A 20,697-nucleotide genomic window follows, 5' to 3' on the forward strand; every position below is an offset into this window, starting at 1 on the left:
GTGGTTTACAAATGTATCAACATTTGCAAGTAGACTCTAGACTATTCATTACATTAGTAAATTTTATCTATTATGGAGAAGTATCAATCAATACAATACTAGTTCCCTGCCTAGCTAGGTGGTGCATTTGCCATTGCTATGTATTACTATTAGTATATCATGATGATCTAAACTTAATAATTAGTTAATTTACTTAACAGCATCAAAGAAAATGTACAAATTGTCAAATAGAGTATCAACCAGTTAGAGACCCCAACTTACAAGGTCAGTCTAGAGATGAATTATACCTAGCTTCTATTCTAAGTAAATTCTAAACATTTTTTCAGCTGTTTGGTGTTGCATGGAAATGCATGTTTGTGTAAATGTAAAGGCCAAGGGTCAGGCGTAGTGTTAACCAGTGACAACAACCTCCCACCATGACAAAACACTGATAGTGATGGAGGTTTGTTTGGGGTTTGTTTGCTTGTTTGTATGCTTTGTTTGTTTGTTTGTTTTTTGCAAGAGTTCCTTTTGTACTCTATGCTAATATTTTGTCATATCATTTTACACTAAGCTCTACTAGTACAATTATTGTGACTTGTTACCGAATGCATGGATGCGCACTGTCCTGACCATTTGCCAAGTGTGCATGCATGCATCCATGTGTTAAGCTAACAATGGTAGGGTAGTGTAGAGTGGCAAGTGTAGCAAAATTAGTGGGGGTACATATTAAGGAACTTTTTCCATTTTCTTTTATGACCAAATATTGATGCTGAAAATCCTAGCCAATCTGACAATTTCTGATTAATTTTACAATCTGAATGATCAAAGATTTAAATGATCATCTGTCACATTCTCTTCATGCAGGCTCTTGTCAGAGGTTTCATCTGCAGGCGTAGATACAGACGACTGATGCTTGCTGATGTAGACAGGATATGCGAGTCAAACTGTGGGACTCCCAGCAATCCAGATGCTATCAGCCGTTTCTTTCCAGGTAATGCTTGGGACAATGAGTAAATGTATGCAAATATGTTCACTGTCCTGTAACTGAAAGCAAGAAATTATTCTTTTCTGGCAACCAGGGATAGCCTTCTCATTGCTGCCCAGAAAGCAGTACAGTTTTAGATGACAGGTTTGATTCCCACTGGTTCCTTTTTCCGACATGTTTGTTAACATCATGTAAATCATATTGTAGCGTTTTTCCCTATTTGATGGTGGCGAGGGTGTTAGGGAACAAACGCTATCAGAATAATTACTATTACGCCCTAATTAATGCTACAATAATGGCAAATATGCTCAGCGTCTATAACTTACCGTTTCTGAGCAGCTGCTCCAATTGCCAAGCGCAGGTACAAGGTAGTCAATACTTGCAGTAATGTCAGTGGACGGGGACGAGGGACAGTTGAGGTCAAGGGAGGTCCTGAGCCGTTCTCTGTCCTGTCCTGGGTCCGTCTGTCTGTTGGTCTCTATTTTGCCCTCCAGGTGAACTTTCCGTGCGTGCGGCTGGTGCGTGAGTGCACGTTTGTTGGGGGTTGTGCTGTCCGTCAGCCTGTGTTGGCACATACGCCGATTACCGGAGTACGCGGCAGTATATGGCCATGCATTACTACAGTGTATGCGCGGCGACGGACGGGGCTACGCACCAGTAAACATGTACCGCGGCACCGGTATTGGCTTGTATATTCCCGGTGGCAGATATATTATCGCCGACCGTATACAACATATATTCCTGGTGGCAGATATATTATCGCCAACCTTATATATTATATACTTCCGGTGGCAGATATAATCGCCATCCATACAACCAAACCGAGCGCCGAGCACGGAGTTCAACCTGTCTTACTACACTCCCCCCGGTCCTATAGATTGTCACCTGCATGGTGACAATCTTGATAGAAAAACAATTTTCCTCCATATTGTCTGCCTGTCTTACTACAATATATTTGTGCTGCTTTACCATGATTATTGTGATCTTGATATCAAGTGGCACAAGACAGAAGCAGGAAACTGGAGATATGTACCACCTATCCTTGTCAGCTGTTTATAGCTTGTGGAAGAGCATGTGCAAAAATAGAATACAAGGGATAGGAGAAGACACATTTAGGTTTCAATGGTACTGGGCTGATTGATCCTTCTCTAATAGGGTCTAAAAAGGTATCCGTGACCAGAAGAACAATTAAAAAAAGAACGTGCTGTTAAGGAATGCATGAATAAATTGCTGTTACTCACTGAATTTTATTCAGTCTATAGTGAGAAGTTATATGGTTCATCACTGTACAGCAAGAAACTGTAATTATTCATTTATTAACTTACATTATGCATTTGGTGTATTTTAGTTTCTGATGCAGCCCATAATGAAACAAGGCACATTATACATCATTTGAAATCTTTGATTTCTTAGATGCAAAAAAACTGAATTCAGAAAATCAGTCTTGTTCATTACAAATGTATCAGGTTTTCATGGTGACATGTCGCAAGTGGAGGATGAACTATACTCTTATACTCCTAGTGTATTACTCTTTGAGATTAATTCCTTCTTTTCCCGTAATAGATTGATTCTCCACTGGAAATGACAAAACTTTAATCGTTCTTTAGCCCGTTGAGGACAAGTCCCGAGTATACTTGGGCAGCTGTCTATGGGAAATGCATGTTGTAGCAAAATATGTCCATCCTCAATGGGTTAAGGAAGTGGAACAATGGAGCTTTCATGATCTATACATACAGCGTATTGTTGCTGTTTCTTCATTGTTTTGTATCCAACAGCTACTGAGGCTTACCAAGCCATCAAGAAGTTTCTGTATGTCTTCAGTGACAAGAATGAGAGTGACAAGAAGGTTTGTGGAATCATTTTTATTTCTCTTTCTTTTCATTTCAGTATAAAGGTATCATTGGAAAATTGATAAGGAGCAATACATCCATAGATCAGTGTTCATTCATCAGGTTATGGGATTGCATCTTTTCTTAGGTCTGTTTAGACCAAACAAAGCTCATTGTAGTGACCGAATGATGGATTTAAGTGAGTAGTATGCAAAGACCAAGCAAAGACTGTAAAGACTGTTCAAGCACCACAATTCTTCTCAAAATGGCACCAATAATGTACTTACTTCTTGCGATAAATTCGCATACAAAGTAATTGGTTACTCCGTATTTAAAGACACAAAGTGAGAAATTAATTTTATGGAAACCTTACTCGCAAAATTGTAAAGGTATGTTTCGATATCATGACAGTACCCTAAATTGTACAGTGATTTGCCTACGTCTGTTAAACAGTCCAGCAGCCTTACTGATTTCAACGAACGAATTAAAGAAAGATAATGTGTAGGTAGATTTTGAACTGTGAAATATATTTGTATGATGAACATAGAGGAATTATTCAAAATGAATCGATGAATTTCACAAGGTGATATATGATCGTAAAAGATGCTTGGTATGACATGTTAATTGTTAAATGTAGGCATATAAAACTTGGACCCCATGGAAGAGCACACTTATCATATACAATCTGAAATGGGCCACCACTGTTACATATTGTCGCTGGGGTGATAAGACCTTGTATCTGCAATTTTGGTGAAAATTAGTTTTTTGGATTAATGGTCAAATAATGGGTTAAGTGATGTCCTGTCCAAATCCCAACTGTCTTACTCCAAAAATGAAGCCACCACGACATGTCAAAGGCAAGGCTATCCCATTCGCCACAGTGCTTTGGCCGCCATGTCTTTTGGCTCTCCTGAACATTTGACATTTTGTAGATCTATACGAGGTCTTATCGCCTCAGCGATGATATTGTCGGTTGAGAATGATAAGGGCGTTAAGTGACCACAAAACCCATAGTGTTCGAGAAGACTTAAAGCCCTTCTCATTCTCAACAGACGCTATGTTATTATCATTGCCACCTGTCAATTTGTTTTCATTGTGATTTGAAACTTCACATCTGATTCATGTCACAGTTATGTCATGTTCACCTCTATTTATTTTGTATATAATTTTACTGTTTTCCTTGGAAATCAAAACAAACAGTTGTTGGTAAGAGAAATATTTAAAGTGTGTGCCAGTTATGCTAGGTAATAGATTGAGATGATCACAGAATGTGTGAAGCTTGATTCATCTGTTTAGATGTTTAAAAAAAAAATTATATATACCTATGATTCTTCAAGTGCTGAAGATTTCTCACATACTCTCTGCAGTGCCATTATACCCTCAGTCTTCCGTCATGCTGTATCTCTGTTTTGTGTGCAATAATCATTATTTCCATTTGCAGCGTTTTGAGAAGGTTTGCCGATATGTGATTGCTAGCATGGAGTCAAGCAAGGACATGAAGGTAAAAAGAAACTCATTTTTATAGGGAAGAATTTGAAGGGAGGGGTCCACTTTGGCTGTTCTGCTTCAGTGGCAAGATACAAATTGGTAATCAGACAGCAATATTGCATGTATGCTTTTGTAGTTTCATTACCATACATGTAGGTGTGTATCATACATATTCTTATTCCAACAGACACAAAGGTTTGCTTGTCAAGCAATTTTCTATCAGAATTTAAAATACCCATAGACCTCCACCAGTGACACACCATGGTTCCGTTCTGCTCCCGGTGATTGATTGAATCTTAAAAAGACCCAGTGAGGATGACTTCAATCTGATTTCAATCATTTTAACATTGGACGCTATTATATCTTTTTCCGAGATGGCTACATTTGAAGTGATATCACATTTAGATGTGTATTTCAAAACAACAACAACAACAGCAACAAATCTATAACTTTTGTTATGTCCCTTTCATACTTTTTTTTTCCCCAGGTTTGGTATGTGTCCTTGGCTCTTAACAAAGAATACTTGCTGCCATGGATACACCAACTCAAACAGATACTTTGGATGTGTGCCTCTCAGCTGAAACAACTCAAGGTCAGTAGAAAATATATATGAGGGATATATGTATAGAGAGATTTGATAAGTACATGTATTTGTATGTAAATTTCATGCTGTATACTTTTCACATTATTTTGCTGTCCCTACCCAGAATCTTGCTAAAAGCATCTGCAATGGCAGAGATGCCAGCCAATACAGTGTTATAGCATTTGGTTTGATAGACAGAGTGAAATACAATTAAATTATTACGATGTCACTTCTTGAAAGTTCAACTTTTCATCTTTCAAATCAAAAAGAATAATGCCAATATCAAGCACAGAAAACTCCAGAAAAACACTTTATCACATAGAAATATGTACTACTAATTGATTTAACCCCTACAAAGATGCTGAATGATGAGCCTAAATGGACGAGAAATATGTGGATGCAGTATAATTTTTTCATCAATGTTGATGAAGTATATGTAGCAACATTTTACTTGCCCATTCTTACCAGGGAAACATCTTTTTCTGACGTTCTACTAACCCAAGGCAAATGGGCTAGTGTTAGTGTCAAGATTTCATGAAAATCTAATATTTGTCTCAAAAAAAAAGTGATTTTTTAGTATATTCCATATATGTTTTTTATGTCAAGAAGTTGGCATCTCTGTGATGGTAATTGTGCCAATACTACTGTATATGATACTCTTTAAAACATAATGAAACATTAATCAGACTCCTTTATGACTGCTTTAACTTGCATTTTGATGTTTTGTGCTTGGAAATTATATAAGACAGAAGCCACTGAGGAGTTTTTGTAGTGATCGCAGTGACAGTGAAAGATGATGTGATTTTGTAATGTCGCCTGATGTTGCCACCCAAGTAAACTATGTGCTTATGATATTCTTGTCTCTTTACAGCCTGACCTTCCTGTAGCAGCCAGGAGCATTGCCCTCTACCTACACATGTTGGTCACTTTCACAGACACAGCCACCTGGAAGATATTCAAGATACCCAAAGGTACATTAGTGTGCCACTGAAATTCCTTTTGACACGCAATGTCAGTGTGGCCTCTGTTGATTTGGGTAATGATGTGCACATCACAAAATCGTTCACTGTTGTTGAGTAAAAAAGGTATAGACCCATGGACAAACATCATCAAATTCAAATGACATAATGACATAACAGCATAATGCATCTTCCAATACTTGTATACAGGGGCAGTTGCTCAGTGATAGATAAGATGTTCATACAATGCAGCTGTTCAACCTGTCAAATACAATTATATCATGAGAGACCTGCAGAAAAGTAAAAGAGCACTGGCGACAGAACAGTCATGAGGGAAAATTGTGTGAAAACATGACAGAAATTGTGCAGAAGTTAGCCAATCCCTTTGCGTGCTTTGAATGCTGATAATAACAGAAAAAAAAAAATCTGGCACAGAAGTGTTTATGGAGGTTGGTAAAGACTAACATGCTTGCATTTGTTTGCCAATGGAGGACAACTTCTGGGTGGAGAAGCAGAATACACGATAGAAAAAAGGATAAAGAACAAGAAACCAAACTTTTTTGAGGATATGCAGTACAGGATGAAAGTGAAAGTTTTTGACTTTGTAACATTCAGATCATTGCCAATGAGCAAGGTCAATGCGTTCATCCAGAACAGAGAATGCTGGAAGAGGATTTACCTGTATCACATGAAATGGGATAAAAGCCGTATCATAGTTGTGTCAGTCTTTACAATATATAGGCTGATACAATTTCTCTTAGAAATATGCAATGATACCATTAATGTTAGATGGATGAGACACGAAGGTTATCGTTATGGATCTTATTGATGATATCTGGTTAACTGCTCTCGGTGAATGATACAGTTACAGATTACGTAGGGTGCAATGAGTCTCAGTGAACTTTAACGTAAGAATATTATTTTATTGTTTTTACTTTTTTAATCAATGAAACTGACAATCAATTTTGATAGCTGATGCCCTGAAGTCCAGCATGGGTCAGATCTGTTCCAATGTGATGGGCCACCTGACCAGCAAGGGGCTGTACCCTGTCCTCCACACCCTGCTGACCGAGGGACTGACCAAGAGACAACCATCCCTCTCACCGATCATCCTAAATGCCACCATCACGGTAGCATGGAGGTAGGTAACAAATTAACACAAATTTGCTCTAAAATAAATGGTATGCATTGTTTGTTGAGAGCCATAAGGGCACAACTCTACAGATGTGTAATGCAGTGTGATTGGTTCTACACACGTGTACTGTATTGGTTGTCTTTCTCTGATCACAACATGGTGCTTTCATCTTGGTGGGGTTAAGACTCAATATGTGACCCATGGGTCATAAATTACTGATTGTAAGGATATCCTAATACTCAAGAGTGGTTGTACAAGGCCTTGCCCATTTACAGTTATGACATAAACTGTTCTCATGTATATGCGATTAATGCCTACATAATATTATAGTTTACAGGCAACATCCACTCGAGGATTTGTCATAGAGTATGTGCAAGTGTGTCGCCAGTAGATTTGGAAGGTGTAAGAGATTATTACTACATGTTGTGTATGGCTTGTTAGTGATGAGGATATCTTAACCCATTCCTTCCGCAATTCTCTGAGTGCCTTTAATGCCCCCAAACAAGATTCTTTTTGCCCATGGACAGAGAGGGAGACAGGTTGGTAATCCACCCTTGTGAAGGCAGTCAAGTGGTACATTGTATCCCCCTTTCCATGGTCAACTACATGTGCCAGTGAACAATAGAAATATCGATAGGGTGCGAGGTATGAGTAGAGTGTGCGCTGATGAGCTCACAGAATCTTTTGTTCTACACAAAACCAGGCTCCTGAATGGGGTGACTGGGGTCAGCGAACACAAAAATCTAACTGATCTCTGCCTTGATCGCTATGTACATGTTCATACGAGTTTACAGCAGAACAAGCGAAAACTAGATCAGGAAAAAGGTAAATAATACTGTGAAATATGCATTTTTCAAACAAAAGGAGAACAAATGCTAATAGAATAAACTCTGATCTTTTTATCAAACCCACTTTTCTGGGCATTTTAACACAAAGAAACATGAATTTAGGCCAAGAAAGCAGGCACTCTTGTCTTCATCTTGGGAACCTGGTATACCAGGTTCCCGTATATCAGTTGCTCCCATGGGAACCTGGTATACCAGGTTCCCGTAAGGAACGGGTTAATATGTGTGTTTGTTGAACATGAGTGGAAGTCTGTTGACTTCTGTTTGACTTCCACTACGTACCCTCCCCCTTCTCCTCTCATTCCCTCTTGTCCATTGTTTTGTCATAATGACAGTTAGAAGATCTTGAAATCTGATGCATGGAACATTGGACTTGAAGAAGTGGTTTGCATAGACCAAGTCTGGTTCCACTTCAAGTTTCTTTTACAACAAGTGGCTGTATGCAGGGTTGACCCAACAATAGCCTACCGTCTTGTTAATTGCAAGTGACAGCTATATACAGAGATATCCAGAATGACATTAACTCTTTACATGTATGTACTACATTTGCAGGCCAGACTCAGTTGGAGCGTGCCAAGGTCGCATCTTCTAATCAAAACGCACAAACCCGACCAAACCGATCGATAAATTGCCAAATGTCACAGTACAATGAAAGTTTTTCTCACAATTCCATTCCTGTCACGTAGTAGTGTGCATTTTATGTGGTGATTGACTCTCAAGTAGTGTTCCCAACTGGATTTGCGAGTAAACATAGGACTGTCACTGCTGAACATGTTGTCTAAATTTCCTACCAGTACTGACAAGTGCTGCTCATTCTGTGTGTGTGTGTGTCTTGACATTGGTAGGCCGCTGGTATCCAGTGGGTTCTCCACCAATCTCCTTCACATCTTCATCAGCCACATCCTCCCAGTGCCTGGACTTCTGCTCCACCTGTCATCAGGGAATTCAGAGGTGAGACAAGTTTGATAGAGCCACATGGAGGGTTTTCCCCAAGCGGAGTATTAAAGATTTTGGACGGAATTGTGCCTTTAGTTTGCCATCGCATGGAGGAAAAGTAAAGAGAATAGAACGTGTAGAATTACAGAGTAATCACACTTCAGGATGTGCCCAAGATGCCTACAGACTTATGTTTTAGTCGATTTCAGTTATTACTATGATAACCTTTTTTTTAATGAAAATCAAACAAAATAATAGAATTTGAAAAGAAGAGAAAGGAAGTTTATGAGCAAGAATCTGTTGGGATTAAAATTCACAAGATTCAAGTTTGTTTGTTTCTTTCGTACCTGGGTTTAATGACATTTCTGAAAGTGCAGACTTCTTTTTTATGAGCAGGATGCAACAAAATTACCCTACAATATTGTCAAAATATTCAAACTGTTTGATGCTCAGCCTAATATGAATGGAACAATCAGGATAGCTAGTATGGGAAAGAAAACAAATATTTTTATGTTTATTCATGTGTAAACTCCTTCCTGTTCATCTGTCTGTGTTAATCATACAGTCATTGAATCTGATGAGAAACAGCGCCCTCTTGGCTCACTGCTTGAAATTCCTGAGCTCCGACACTGGGTGCAGCATGGTCCTTACATCGGTTGATGCTACGTACGCACTGTGTCTTCTTGGTGAGTCCACACATGCCAGGTTACTCAATAACCTTTCTATTGATCATTTCTACAACGCTGGCCAAGTCATGTAGTAGTCAGAGCATTCTGTAAAATATCTTTGCTGTAAACTCTCATTATCCCCCTAACTCTGCTTTGTTAACCCGTTGAGGACAGGCTGATTTTGCTGCAACACGCATTTCCCATATGACTTCACTATACACTTGCCCGAGTATACTCGGGACTTGTCCTCAATGGGTTAAACAGAAGTAAAAACAAAGTGAGATACCTTTTGCTTAAAGGTTAACCAGTGGATCTCAAGATGTTCTTGACTGAACGACGTGCCAGATGCTTATGACTCAATTTCAGTCATACAATAATTTCCACAAAAAGTTTACCCCAACCTGCTTGATTGGGGAAATACTTTCCAAGACATTTAAGGTCAATAGTCATTATATCCTTCTTGTTAGCAAGTGTTTTGTTATTTTTCTCCCCTTTTTTAACAAGTTTCATAGTTTTGTTTGAGTGACATTTCATTCATATGTATTTGTTATCAGAATACTGGCCAGTCACTCATGATACAATGTAGTTAATGTGTCTCATTTGTTTTTGTTCTTCAGCAAACATCATTTACTTGGCACATGTTGACTGTGAGGTAAGTACTTTCCCTTTATTCCATTAGTGCTTGGTAGTGGTTGCATAGACATGATTACTTTAATGCAAATGCAATTCAATAGCTTGTCGTGCCTCTTACATTAATATGGGGTCACATTGAATTTTAGGGGAACTGTGTGATATACATATTATTGTTTTTGCAAAGTACTGAATGATAGATTAACTAATGAAATTGGATCATATCTTATTACCAAAGAAAAACACACTGCTTATAATTGAAGGAATAATGTGTCCCCCCATTTTGCGTGAAGGAATGGCAATCAATTCATTTTTGATAGCAACATTTTAGCATGATCTCTAATTACGTTCAATTCACAAGTAGTTAAGGAGATGGAAAGTTTGATCATTTGACCTGCCATGTAAGTTTGACATGTAGATAGCAGCGATTGTAAATATGTAAATGAGACAGCAAGATGATTTTTATTCTTCTTGACCTTTTTGTTGCACATTATGGCTCATACAGTTGTATGCAGCAGTGGTCATTTTGTTCGTTCTGTTTTGTCTGTACAGAACCTCCCGGACCACCTGCCAGCTTTCATGGTAAATATTATACAGCTAATAAGTAGAGGACATACAGAACAGTTGTAGTTTTAGTTACCAAAATATTAAAAACCAGTAAATTGATAGAAAGATATTGCATCCTTAGTTTTTTAGCATATGATAAAATCTGAACAACACTTAATCTATTGGTCACTGAAACATCCGAAACCGCCTCTCCTTTTTTTCCATATAGTTTTATGGTTTTCCATTTTTTATCATACTGAATATATTTAATTATATAATTTGAAAAACATGTCAAAGGTCAACAAAAGTATGTCAGAATTACTTCTGTGACATGCCATTCTGTTGGTAAAGTCATAGGTAGGCTTTCAAATAAACATGATTTATAATAGACAAAAATACATATGCAGCGAGCTAACCCTAGCTACACTGTATTCTAAGTCATTAATAGAAAGTTGTTGAAATGAGAGCAATATTGTTGTACCTTTCAGGGAACCATAGGCCATTATGTGCAGAATCTTCAGTGGCTACATGGTTAAATGAGTCCTGAAGTCCCTTCAGATAATGTTAAGTCACACATACAGGGAATAGTTAGTTTGAATTGTGTATGCATGTATTGTGGGTTGATCATTACTTTGTTTTATGGGAAACTTTATGCATTATTTGTTTGTCTTGGCAGAAAGTGACCACTGTACTGTTGAATCACTGTCTCACATTTGTTGGCAAGAAGAAATCCAACACCACATCCTGGCATCCAGTGCTAGGCTGGTTCTCACAACCATTTGACAACAGGTCAGTACATAATGAACTTTGTTTGTTTGTTTGTTGCATTTCCATCTGAGAAGATGGCTGGATAGCTCATATTCAGCTGCACTAGCTGATCTTCCACGGGGTCCAATTGGATGTGAGGTGGGACCACTTCACTGGTTGGTGCACCCTGCTCTTTGCGATGGATGAATGAAGTGGGATCTTTTATGTGCATGCATTGTGACTCTCTCATACACGGGACCTCCACTTTGTGTCCTATCCAAGGGACAGAGTGTTTTGCCTCTTACTAGAGGGGATGGTATGATTACACACCACGTTGCTCAGTGAGACCCTGGAATCGAACCAGGGTCCTTTGAATCCTGAAGCAGACACGCTACTGACTGAGCTATCTTACCACCTCACCTTATATGCCTTATATGCCAGACAGCTTGAGTGCTTCCTCTATGGATTGCAGCAGATGCCCTTAACCCGTTGAGGATGAGTCCCGAGTATACTCGGGCAAGTGTCTATGGGAAATACGTGTTGTAGCAAAATCAGCCTGTCCACAATGGGTTATGCTTACTGACCATAAAATCCTGATCACACTATCCCGTAATAATCCCTGATAAAATTGTCAAATCAATGAGCATGAAATGGTCCATCTACACGTAATATAATCACAGCCAGCCTTTGGGATGAATTGACCAACAGCTCATAGGGAAAGCCCCTACTCAGGATAACTTATTTAGAAGTGTCTGTTATACACGTATGAATACATGTAAATTAAGCTATACTTTTTACAGTGCACTCCCATTATAACAAACACGGATATGACAAAATTCTGGTTACAACAAAGTGAAAATAAGGGCCGCAACAATATCCGCTGTATGTATTTTTATTGTTTATTTGTTTGGTTATAACGAAATTTAGATATAACAAAAGAAGACTGCCGGTCCAGAGGACTTCATTATATGGGAGTCCACTATACTACTTCTTGATGGATGCGTCCGAGATTGAGTACTCAGTGCCATGCTGATGCCACTTTAATAACTTTGTCCATCAGAAGTGTTTGCATGCCAGCTATTTCATGCTCAATTTCTCGTGCAATGCAATCAATATACTAGTAGTTCTGAGGTTTTCTTCCTCTATTGGCATGATACCGTTAGTCGCAAGGAAAGGACATCAGTTGTTTACATGTCTTATACTCTCATTCCTTCCCCATTACCTCATGTTTCATTATCTTGCCCCAAGATTTGCCTGAAACTGCCTGTGTTTTTAATTATTCTTTCTCACAATAGATTTGTATGGCAAATAAGAAACCATTATCAGAGCTACCAAGTCTCACGCATTCTGCGTGAGACTCAAGCATTTAGGGTCCGTCTCACAATCTCACACATGGCACCCATTTTTCTCACGCATTGGGTGAAGTATGCAACTTGGGCCTATTAATAATGAACCTAGCTCAAAGGATTAAAGTGATAGTTGCAATTGAAGGTATATTTCCCTTTTGTCTTTCAAAGTAGGTAAAAAATAGTCACTTAAGTATGTATCTGATCGCACCATTGAGAGCTAAAAATTGAAAAAGCTCCCTATAGTAACCCCTCCCACACCCTTGCTCGCATCGCGGGCACATGAGCGCGCGGAGACATTGGGTCAGGCAAATCTCACTCATACAATTTTTTTGAACTTGGCATCCCTGCTTTATGATAGTAATAATAGTAGTAGTAGTAGTAGTAGTAGTAGTAGTAGTAGTAGTAGTAGTAGTAGTAGTAGTAGTAGTGTAGTAGTAGTAGTAGTAGTAGTAGTAGTAGTAGTAGTAGTAGTAGTAGTAGTAGTAGTAGTAGTAATAATAATAATAATGATGATAATAATAATGATAATAATAATAATAATATTAATAATAATAATAATAATGATAATAATAGTAATAGTAATAACAATGATGATAATAATAATTATCTCTGGCAACGTGGCCTAGTCAGTGCTAGAATTGACATCACTGGCGGGTGAGAAGATACCAGGATTGGTGATTTATTTGTGCTGTCATTGTATGATAGGTTACAAGATGCAATGGGTCATGTGACTCAGCAGCTACAACTCCTCTGGGGCCAGTCCGTGCTACATACCTGTGTGCTGAGGGTGCTGAAGGGACCAGCGACGGAGGAGACGCCCACTGCATCCAGCCCCAGCGACAGCAAGACACCGACAAAAAGTGAGGAATTTCCACCCAAATTTCTATAAAACTTGATACTGGATTAGACAGAGGTAGATGAAATTGTGATGATTTCTAGTCAGGAAGAAGTATGAAAAATGTTTTTGACATACTTACATCTGCTCAGTTGTCATCATGTTCAGCTGTGGTAGTGTGACACGGTAGCAATTAGCTGCAACCAGAAGCCCATTTTCCATTGTACAAGTCTCAAGAGACAAGGTCCCTAATCAACGATGTTTTCATTTCACTGTCTGTAAGTGTGTATCAGTCGCCTGTGATGACACGATAATTGTGCACTTTGTTATTGAGAAAGCGATCCCATGTCGCTGTCATAATTTCAACGAAATTCAAGTCAGTGCACTGTATAAATCTAACAAATTTGACAAGATTACACATATTATACACAGTAAGTTGGATGAAGAATTAAGAATCAAAGCAAGAAGCTGAAAAATCAGTGAAATAAATAACCCATTGTCCTTCAGCTAAGTTTCACCTTTTTGTTTTATACAGGTATATGCTTCCACTCCCAGAGGGCGCCATGGAAATTTCTTTTTTTACATTTAACCCCACCACGACTGCCCTCATATGAGAATCACAGCTAATTTGAATGAGGTCAACATACTGGTAATTGTACTGGTGGTCTTGTGCAAGGAGTCCGTGTCGTCAAGATTTTTTTTTTTTCCCAATAATATTTATTCGCTTCTATGCAAATGATACCATAGACAGTCATTCAATTTGGTATTACTGTACAGCGTAACAACTGATTATTGGTCACAATAAGCAAAAATAGTTCCTTTAGATATTAAAGGCATTCATTTTCACACACACACACACACACACACACACACACACACACACACTTGGACAAATACATAATTCTTTATTAGTAATACTGTTTTTATACAGCAGCTGTGTTTTTTGTCACCTTTTTTTTTTTCCCCCAGGTGGTAACATCCTAAAGAAGCTGCAGCGAATGACGTCCAAGCTTGGGAACCAGAAGTCTTGTAAGAATCCCAACTCACCGGAGGTGGTCCAGGTGTGTGCCCTGTGCACCATGTACCAGACGGCACTCAGCACCCTCACAGAACTCAGACGGGACATACTTACAGGTAGGTGAGGTGCTGCAGTCACAAGGCAAGACACTGGAGTCGTAAGGTTGTGGGTTCAAATCCAAGCCAGTACCCTACCAATCTTGACAAAGAAAGATAACAAGTCATGTTATTTACTTGTCAAGAGCATAATCATTACAATATTTGGAAATTGCTTAGTTCTGTTTTGTTTTGTTTTGGTTTTGTTTTGTTTTGTTTGTTTTTTTTGGTTGTCTTTTTTACAAAGAGCTCACCATTTTCTTTAGTAGACTCTCAAATTGTTCATTTTTATTTTTTTTTGTATATGAATATTTGAACATGATTTATTTTGACATTTTAATTTCCACTCGTACATGTCATGATTTTCTCTATAGTATATTATACTTTAAATATGTTGTAAGTACAATGTAATTTTGTTATTTTATTGGGCATGTTATCATCTGTCTTTGGGAGCAAGAGTGAAGCTTTTGAAGCTGCCCCGAGTTTTGAGAGTTTTCCCTCACTTCACAGTTGAAAAAAGTTTCAAATTCTCAAATGTTCAGCGCATCAAATTTACCCACTGGTAAACAAAGAAATGGTATGGATTTACTCACCTTGCTTTGAATGCAACTGTATTCACACAGGACTGAGCTACCGGGACCTGCTCCTCCCAAGGCTGTGGAAGTTCATCGCTGAGCTTGGTCCACATGGAGGTCTACGAGTGTTCCAGGACTGTCTGGCCAACAGTCCCACAGACCAACGGTCAATTCTCTCAGTGCTCATGCTGTTTTGTGACAGCGCAAGCTACCTCATAGCGTGAGTTGATCGGCTTTCTTGTCCGAATTAGTCAACTCTATCTGGATGAACATGTGGTGATTGTGTTCAACATGGAAATTGATTGTGTGTGTGTTTGTATAGTAGTAGTAGTAGTAGTAGTAGTAGTAGTAGTAGTAGTAGTAGTAGTGATAGTAGTAGTAGTAGTAGTAGTAGTAGTAGTAGTAGTAGTAGTAGAAGTAGTAGCAGCAGTAATAGTAGTAGTAGCTTTAGCAGCAGCAACAGTAGTAGTAGTCGGTGGTAGTAGTAGAAGTAGTAGTAGCAGTAATAGCAGTAGTAGTAGTAGTAGTAGTAGTAGAAGTAGAAGTAGTAGTAGTAGAAGTAGTACATGTAGATCAGTGTTCTCTGTCTTCCTCATTTTGGTACAGTGTGCTGAGTTGATACTTTGATTATTGCATGTAACCTGAGGTGAACCGTGAGGGGTCGTCATCATTTGCCCATTTTCTGGTGTATATGTGTTGGGCGGACCACTTCACTCGGTGAAATAGCACTCTGCTCTTTGTGATGAATGAATGAAATGGGATCTTATGCGTATGAGTCATTATCCCCTCACACATGGGACCTCTGTTTAATGTCCTATCCAAAGGAAAGATTGTTTTTGCCTCTTCATAGATGGGACAACATGATTACACAAAACATTGCTTAACTAGTGCTCAGCAGGACTCAAACGCAAGCCATTTGATTTCAAAACAGACACACTGCTGACTATCCCCACCTCACCCTTCCCTCCCCCCCCCCCCCCCCCCCCCCCCCCCCCCCCCGCCCTCGATATAAGTACATTGTATAAAGATCAGAAACCATAATTTTCATATCAGAAAGAGCAGTGATTTAATGTGCCAAATAATCATATGATACATGTGTAGAGAGACTGGTTTGCCATTAGCCTCTGGTATTAGATAAAGCATTGTTTAGGCATTATTCTTGGTGTCAATTGCTGTATAAGCTGTTATTTTCAATACAGATATTTTCACGAATGAGGTCACACACATTTTCGCAAGATGTTGTTTTTGTGAATAGACACCAAAGCTATCATAAGTGCACAATTACTCTAGCACATGGTGACATTTTTGTGTCTCATTGTATTGGCTGATTTGTGAAATTCATGAAAATCAAACCCTCGCAAAACTAACCGCTTATACAGTCATTCAGTGCCTCTATCACATATTGATGTGTAATTACGATGTCCCACTGACTGTGCATGCTCTTTCTAGGATTTTGGACGATGGTGAATTCTATGATCAACAGATACCATTCCATCCGGACGACCTCATAGCTGTCTCCTCATTCCTCAACCTCTTTGTCTTCAAAGTAATCTGGGAGCATAATCTGGGTAAGCTGACCCACAAGATTTTGCCACTAATCATATTAAAGCCTTTAGGATACTAGCTAGGAAGGATTGGACAGGGTGACCATGTGGAAGGAAGTCAGTAGTGAGGGGCAATGATGGGGGATCAATGTATGAAAGCTGTTTCAGGTCTGATCCACTCTGCCAAGCCATGTACATACAAATACCAATGGAGGAAAACAAAACAACACACGAAGACAAACATTACTACCCTTTGATAAATGAGTCCCAGAGTTTGCCTTCTAAAGGAGAACTTTACCCTGCCGAATTCATATTTATTTGTTTAGGGCAAGGTTGATCTCAAGCCCAGTATGGAATTATTCCTTCAATTAAAAAAGAAAAAAAAAGAATGAGATGTTTGTTTTTCTACCATTGATGCATGGTGTGGAATGTTTGTATTATAGGTAATTTATTCATCAAAAATATCAAATTAAGGTTACTTTGAGCAAATATTTCTCACAGAAACATTGATGAAGATGTTGCTGCAGTCAACAAGACCGTGAAATAAAGGCTGAGGGTTTTGTGATAGCTATCTGGGAGAGAATTTTGCACAACTATGGTGGGTATATCTCAAGTGTTTGAAAAGTCACTACATGTAATTACTTCCCAAAGTATTTAGGAAAGCTGCCACACTTCAACATATTAATTTGCCATCTTTGCAATATTTGTAATGTCATGAAAGTGCAGTTGTTTGATTGATGTCATCATCATGGCTTATATTACTGATTCCTTGGTCCGCAATCCTAGAACATCTTGTTATCTTGCAAATTTGTGTCCCCTATGTTTTTTTTTTGTGTTGTTATTTTCCCCTATATCCTACCCAGATGAGAATCCCAAACTGCAGAGCCTGTTCAACTCCACCCACACTCTGCTGATGCTGCTGTATGACAAGGACTGTCGGAGACAGTTTGCCTCGCCCGGCCACTGGCTCGTCAAGTGAGGCATCACCACATAGCTCAGAGGCAGAAGGGGAGGGGACGGGGGGAGGGTTTGGGGAAATTTGCTGTTCTACATATGTGTGGCGCTCCGACAAAATGAGTCATAAGTCGCACGGGGAGTTTTCCCGTAATGAGCCTAAAATGAAGGGGAAGCACTGCACGGGTCGAAATTTTTTTATGACGGATTTTGATTCCTTGATGCTTTATCTGTTTTTACAGAAGATTTCAGGGTGTAAAAATGAGTACAAGTGTCCCAAATCACAGTTTTTCTGAGACAATTTTTTTTCGGTTACATTTTTTTCGAACGCTCGCCTTTGCGTTGCGTTTCGCACCTATTGTTCTTGCCCGATCGAGACTCCGCCTCCGTTGCTAGGGTGTATGCTAATGAGGCATTGCTCTTGACCCCATTGAAGACAAAACAAAGCATGGTGCGCGCGGCGGCGTCGGCGGCCAAGCGGCGAGGGCTTTAGAATTACGCAATAATAGTGAGCTGACCAAGGCCATCGATTGCATGACCAGCGAGTTTCGTTTGATACATGCACTCCATTTCATGAAGTGGTGATTGATGTGACGCACAAATCGCGCTGAAAAAATTAATTCCAACGAACGATCACGCAAAATTTATGATACTTTATCTATGAGCTAATACAATGATATCATATCGAACTTGAAACCTTTTTAGGCATGTGCGTACTTTTACAACGGTTATTAATTGGCCTCATTAATGAATTCATTCAAATAATCATTACTTTCGCTCCCTGGTATGTGACTTGCTGTTTAAAGTTCATCTCTGGAGATATACTAGTAGGGCCTAAGTTGTCAATTATTCTCGTTTTTATAAAGTCGACAATTCGTATGATAATTCGCCAAATGTATGTAATGCGTACTATTATTTCCCTGGTTAATAAAACTTATTGCCCTATTTCTTATGATGGTTTGGGCCGTGACGGCATGGAGAGAAATCGGAAGACAAACATTATTAATGCCCAAATAGCTCGTGTTCCCTTTGTAGGATATTCTGACTCTTGTCATCTGTGTATTTTTTAGAAGTAGGACCTATTTGAGAAAGGGACAGAAAGCTGTGTCGCTACTCAAAAGTGTGCTTCTTCATTTTGTTTTGTTTTTTTAATCAGAATGTTTGTAATGATAGCTGTTTGTCGTGTATTGCGTGTAGCTGACATGTGAGAGGTCAAGTCTGCAAAGAATTTGGCTAACAGCTTTGCGAAGTAGCAGCGTTAATTGCCCATTGAATTGCGTATTCTGAGGAATTTCGAATGAAAGAACTCGGACGACACTTTTCACGCCTTGTATCCGAGTAAACCCCGCATCAACGAAGCCTTAAACAATGAAAGGTAAACTTCCTGCTATCAAGGGGTGGATAATCTCGCAACCAGTATTCTTTCTTCGCCATTGATAGCAGAATCAGTGACGGAATGGAGCAACAGTGTTGGAGGATCGGCATTATGTCTGCTAATTTGTAGAAGAATTTTTCAGTCCCCTTTTGTTTTCAGAACCACAGTCAGGGACGCTAACTTACTCTATCTCCTACAAGCTATCGTTACTATCTTAAAACGTGAATTTTATGAAAGGTTACAAGTGATCGCGGAATCAGTTCTTCTGCGTGACTCATGCAGGCTTTTATAATAGCATACCAAACTTAAATCGTTTACCTGTATAGAAAGGGCGGGGATACACACTTATCGCAATCATCCGGATTTGAGAGTGATACACTCTACTACTTTTCTTCATCTTTCCCCCGACAAAGACCATGATAATTCAAAACAAACAAACAAACAAACAAACAAACAAACAAGCAGTTGCATTATATCAGAACGTACATAATTTTTGTGTTTCATGTATGTATAGGTCATCTCTTGATGTATAGTAGATATTTGTTGTCGTTTTTACAACGTTTCCTAATAAATGCCTATAGCGAAAACCCAACACAACATTTATCAAGGAGGGAAGGGAACTTAGATTTAAATATAACATACATGTAGTTTACAGAAATCAGACATGTAAATAAGGCAATCATATACATCCGCACGGCCGATTGTAATCTCTTTTACATACTTTGATTATCAAACACGATCGCCTGCATTTACGTGCTTTTTTCTCATTTCTTGAACTTTGCCTCATTTTTTTTTTTAACAATTGCTCGAAACATTTAAAAATCGTAACATAGTCTGCTATCCCACAACATAATATTCCATTTGATACGTCACTTATTGTTGGTCGGGTGCCGCCAAATGTTGGAATCTCGAGCGATGATACACGGCATTTTGTTTGTTGGTTTTCGTCTCATCGCTCAAAAGAATTTTGACTACGATTACAGAGGTATCATCTACAAGACATAACTGATGGTTTACAGAAGTGATCATCAATTCAGTAAGGATTAGTCAAGTCATGAATTCACTTTACCCATCATGTCTAATCGAACAACGACATTGTTTGGGTAACCGCGCCTTTTTATTCCCATAGTTCAAACTTATTCTTGACATAAACAAAAACAAATAATTCTTTATATAATTTCTCAAAATACTCAAAAGATATCCTAAGTCAAAACTTTCTACAAAGATTGCATAAGGCAATCTTTACGAGCCTAAACAAGTTTTCTAGAGCTATCAGTTCCCCCTACGACGATGACTTCGATTGCGTTTTGAACTTGTATCGAACTACTTTCAAAACAGCTATTACCTTTATATAGTTCAATTAATGAACCAGTCTTTTGAATTCATAACCAACATTCGTAATCGTAACCATACAGTAACATAATACTGCATGTCAATAAAAGTTGGAAAATGTAAATGCTATAATAGTAGCGCAAAATAAATGAGTAACGATTATCTTCATACATTCTAATTCCTAAGTGATGTCGCTACGAAAATGACACATGGTTTGACGACTGCTTCAAGCAAATTATGAAAAAAGGGAATGGGATGTACAATGATAGTACCACGTCGTACAATGC

General features: G+C 38.7%; 1 protein-coding gene across 1 annotated transcript in view; it reads left to right on the top strand.

Annotated features, from left to right (window-relative positions):
- The window catches only part of LOC139711808 (ubiquitin-protein ligase E3B-like), a 56,451-nt gene that overhangs the window by 369 nt on the left and 35,385 nt on the right, over window positions 1–20,697 (top strand). Inside the window, exons 2-17 of the mRNA XM_071623662.1 lie at window positions 847–973; window positions 2,743–2,813; window positions 4,238–4,297; window positions 4,772–4,876; window positions 5,739–5,838; window positions 6,799–6,967; window positions 8,652–8,757; window positions 9,308–9,428; window positions 10,028–10,062; window positions 10,593–10,622; window positions 11,263–11,375; window positions 13,388–13,542; window positions 14,487–14,651; window positions 15,254–15,425; window positions 16,655–16,773; window positions 17,613–17,724. Coding sequence (XP_071479763.1) covers window positions 847–973; window positions 2,743–2,813; window positions 4,238–4,297; window positions 4,772–4,876; window positions 5,739–5,838; window positions 6,799–6,967; window positions 8,652–8,757; window positions 9,308–9,428; window positions 10,028–10,062; window positions 10,593–10,622; window positions 11,263–11,375; window positions 13,388–13,542; window positions 14,487–14,651; window positions 15,254–15,425; window positions 16,655–16,773; window positions 17,613–17,724 — 1,760 coding nt within the window. The remainder of the gene's footprint in view (window positions 1–846; window positions 974–2,742; window positions 2,814–4,237; window positions 4,298–4,771; window positions 4,877–5,738; window positions 5,839–6,798; window positions 6,968–8,651; window positions 8,758–9,307; window positions 9,429–10,027; window positions 10,063–10,592; window positions 10,623–11,262; window positions 11,376–13,387; window positions 13,543–14,486; window positions 14,652–15,253; window positions 15,426–16,654; window positions 16,774–17,612; window positions 17,725–20,697) is intronic.

The sequence above is a fragment of the Diadema antillarum genome, unplaced genomic scaffold, assembly GCF_040938485.1.
Source record: "Diadema antillarum isolate AM-2024a unplaced genomic scaffold, OU_Dant_1.0 scf00000040, whole genome shotgun sequence".
Classification (NCBI taxonomy): domain Eukaryota; kingdom Metazoa; phylum Echinodermata; class Echinoidea; order Diadematoida; family Diadematidae; genus Diadema; species Diadema antillarum.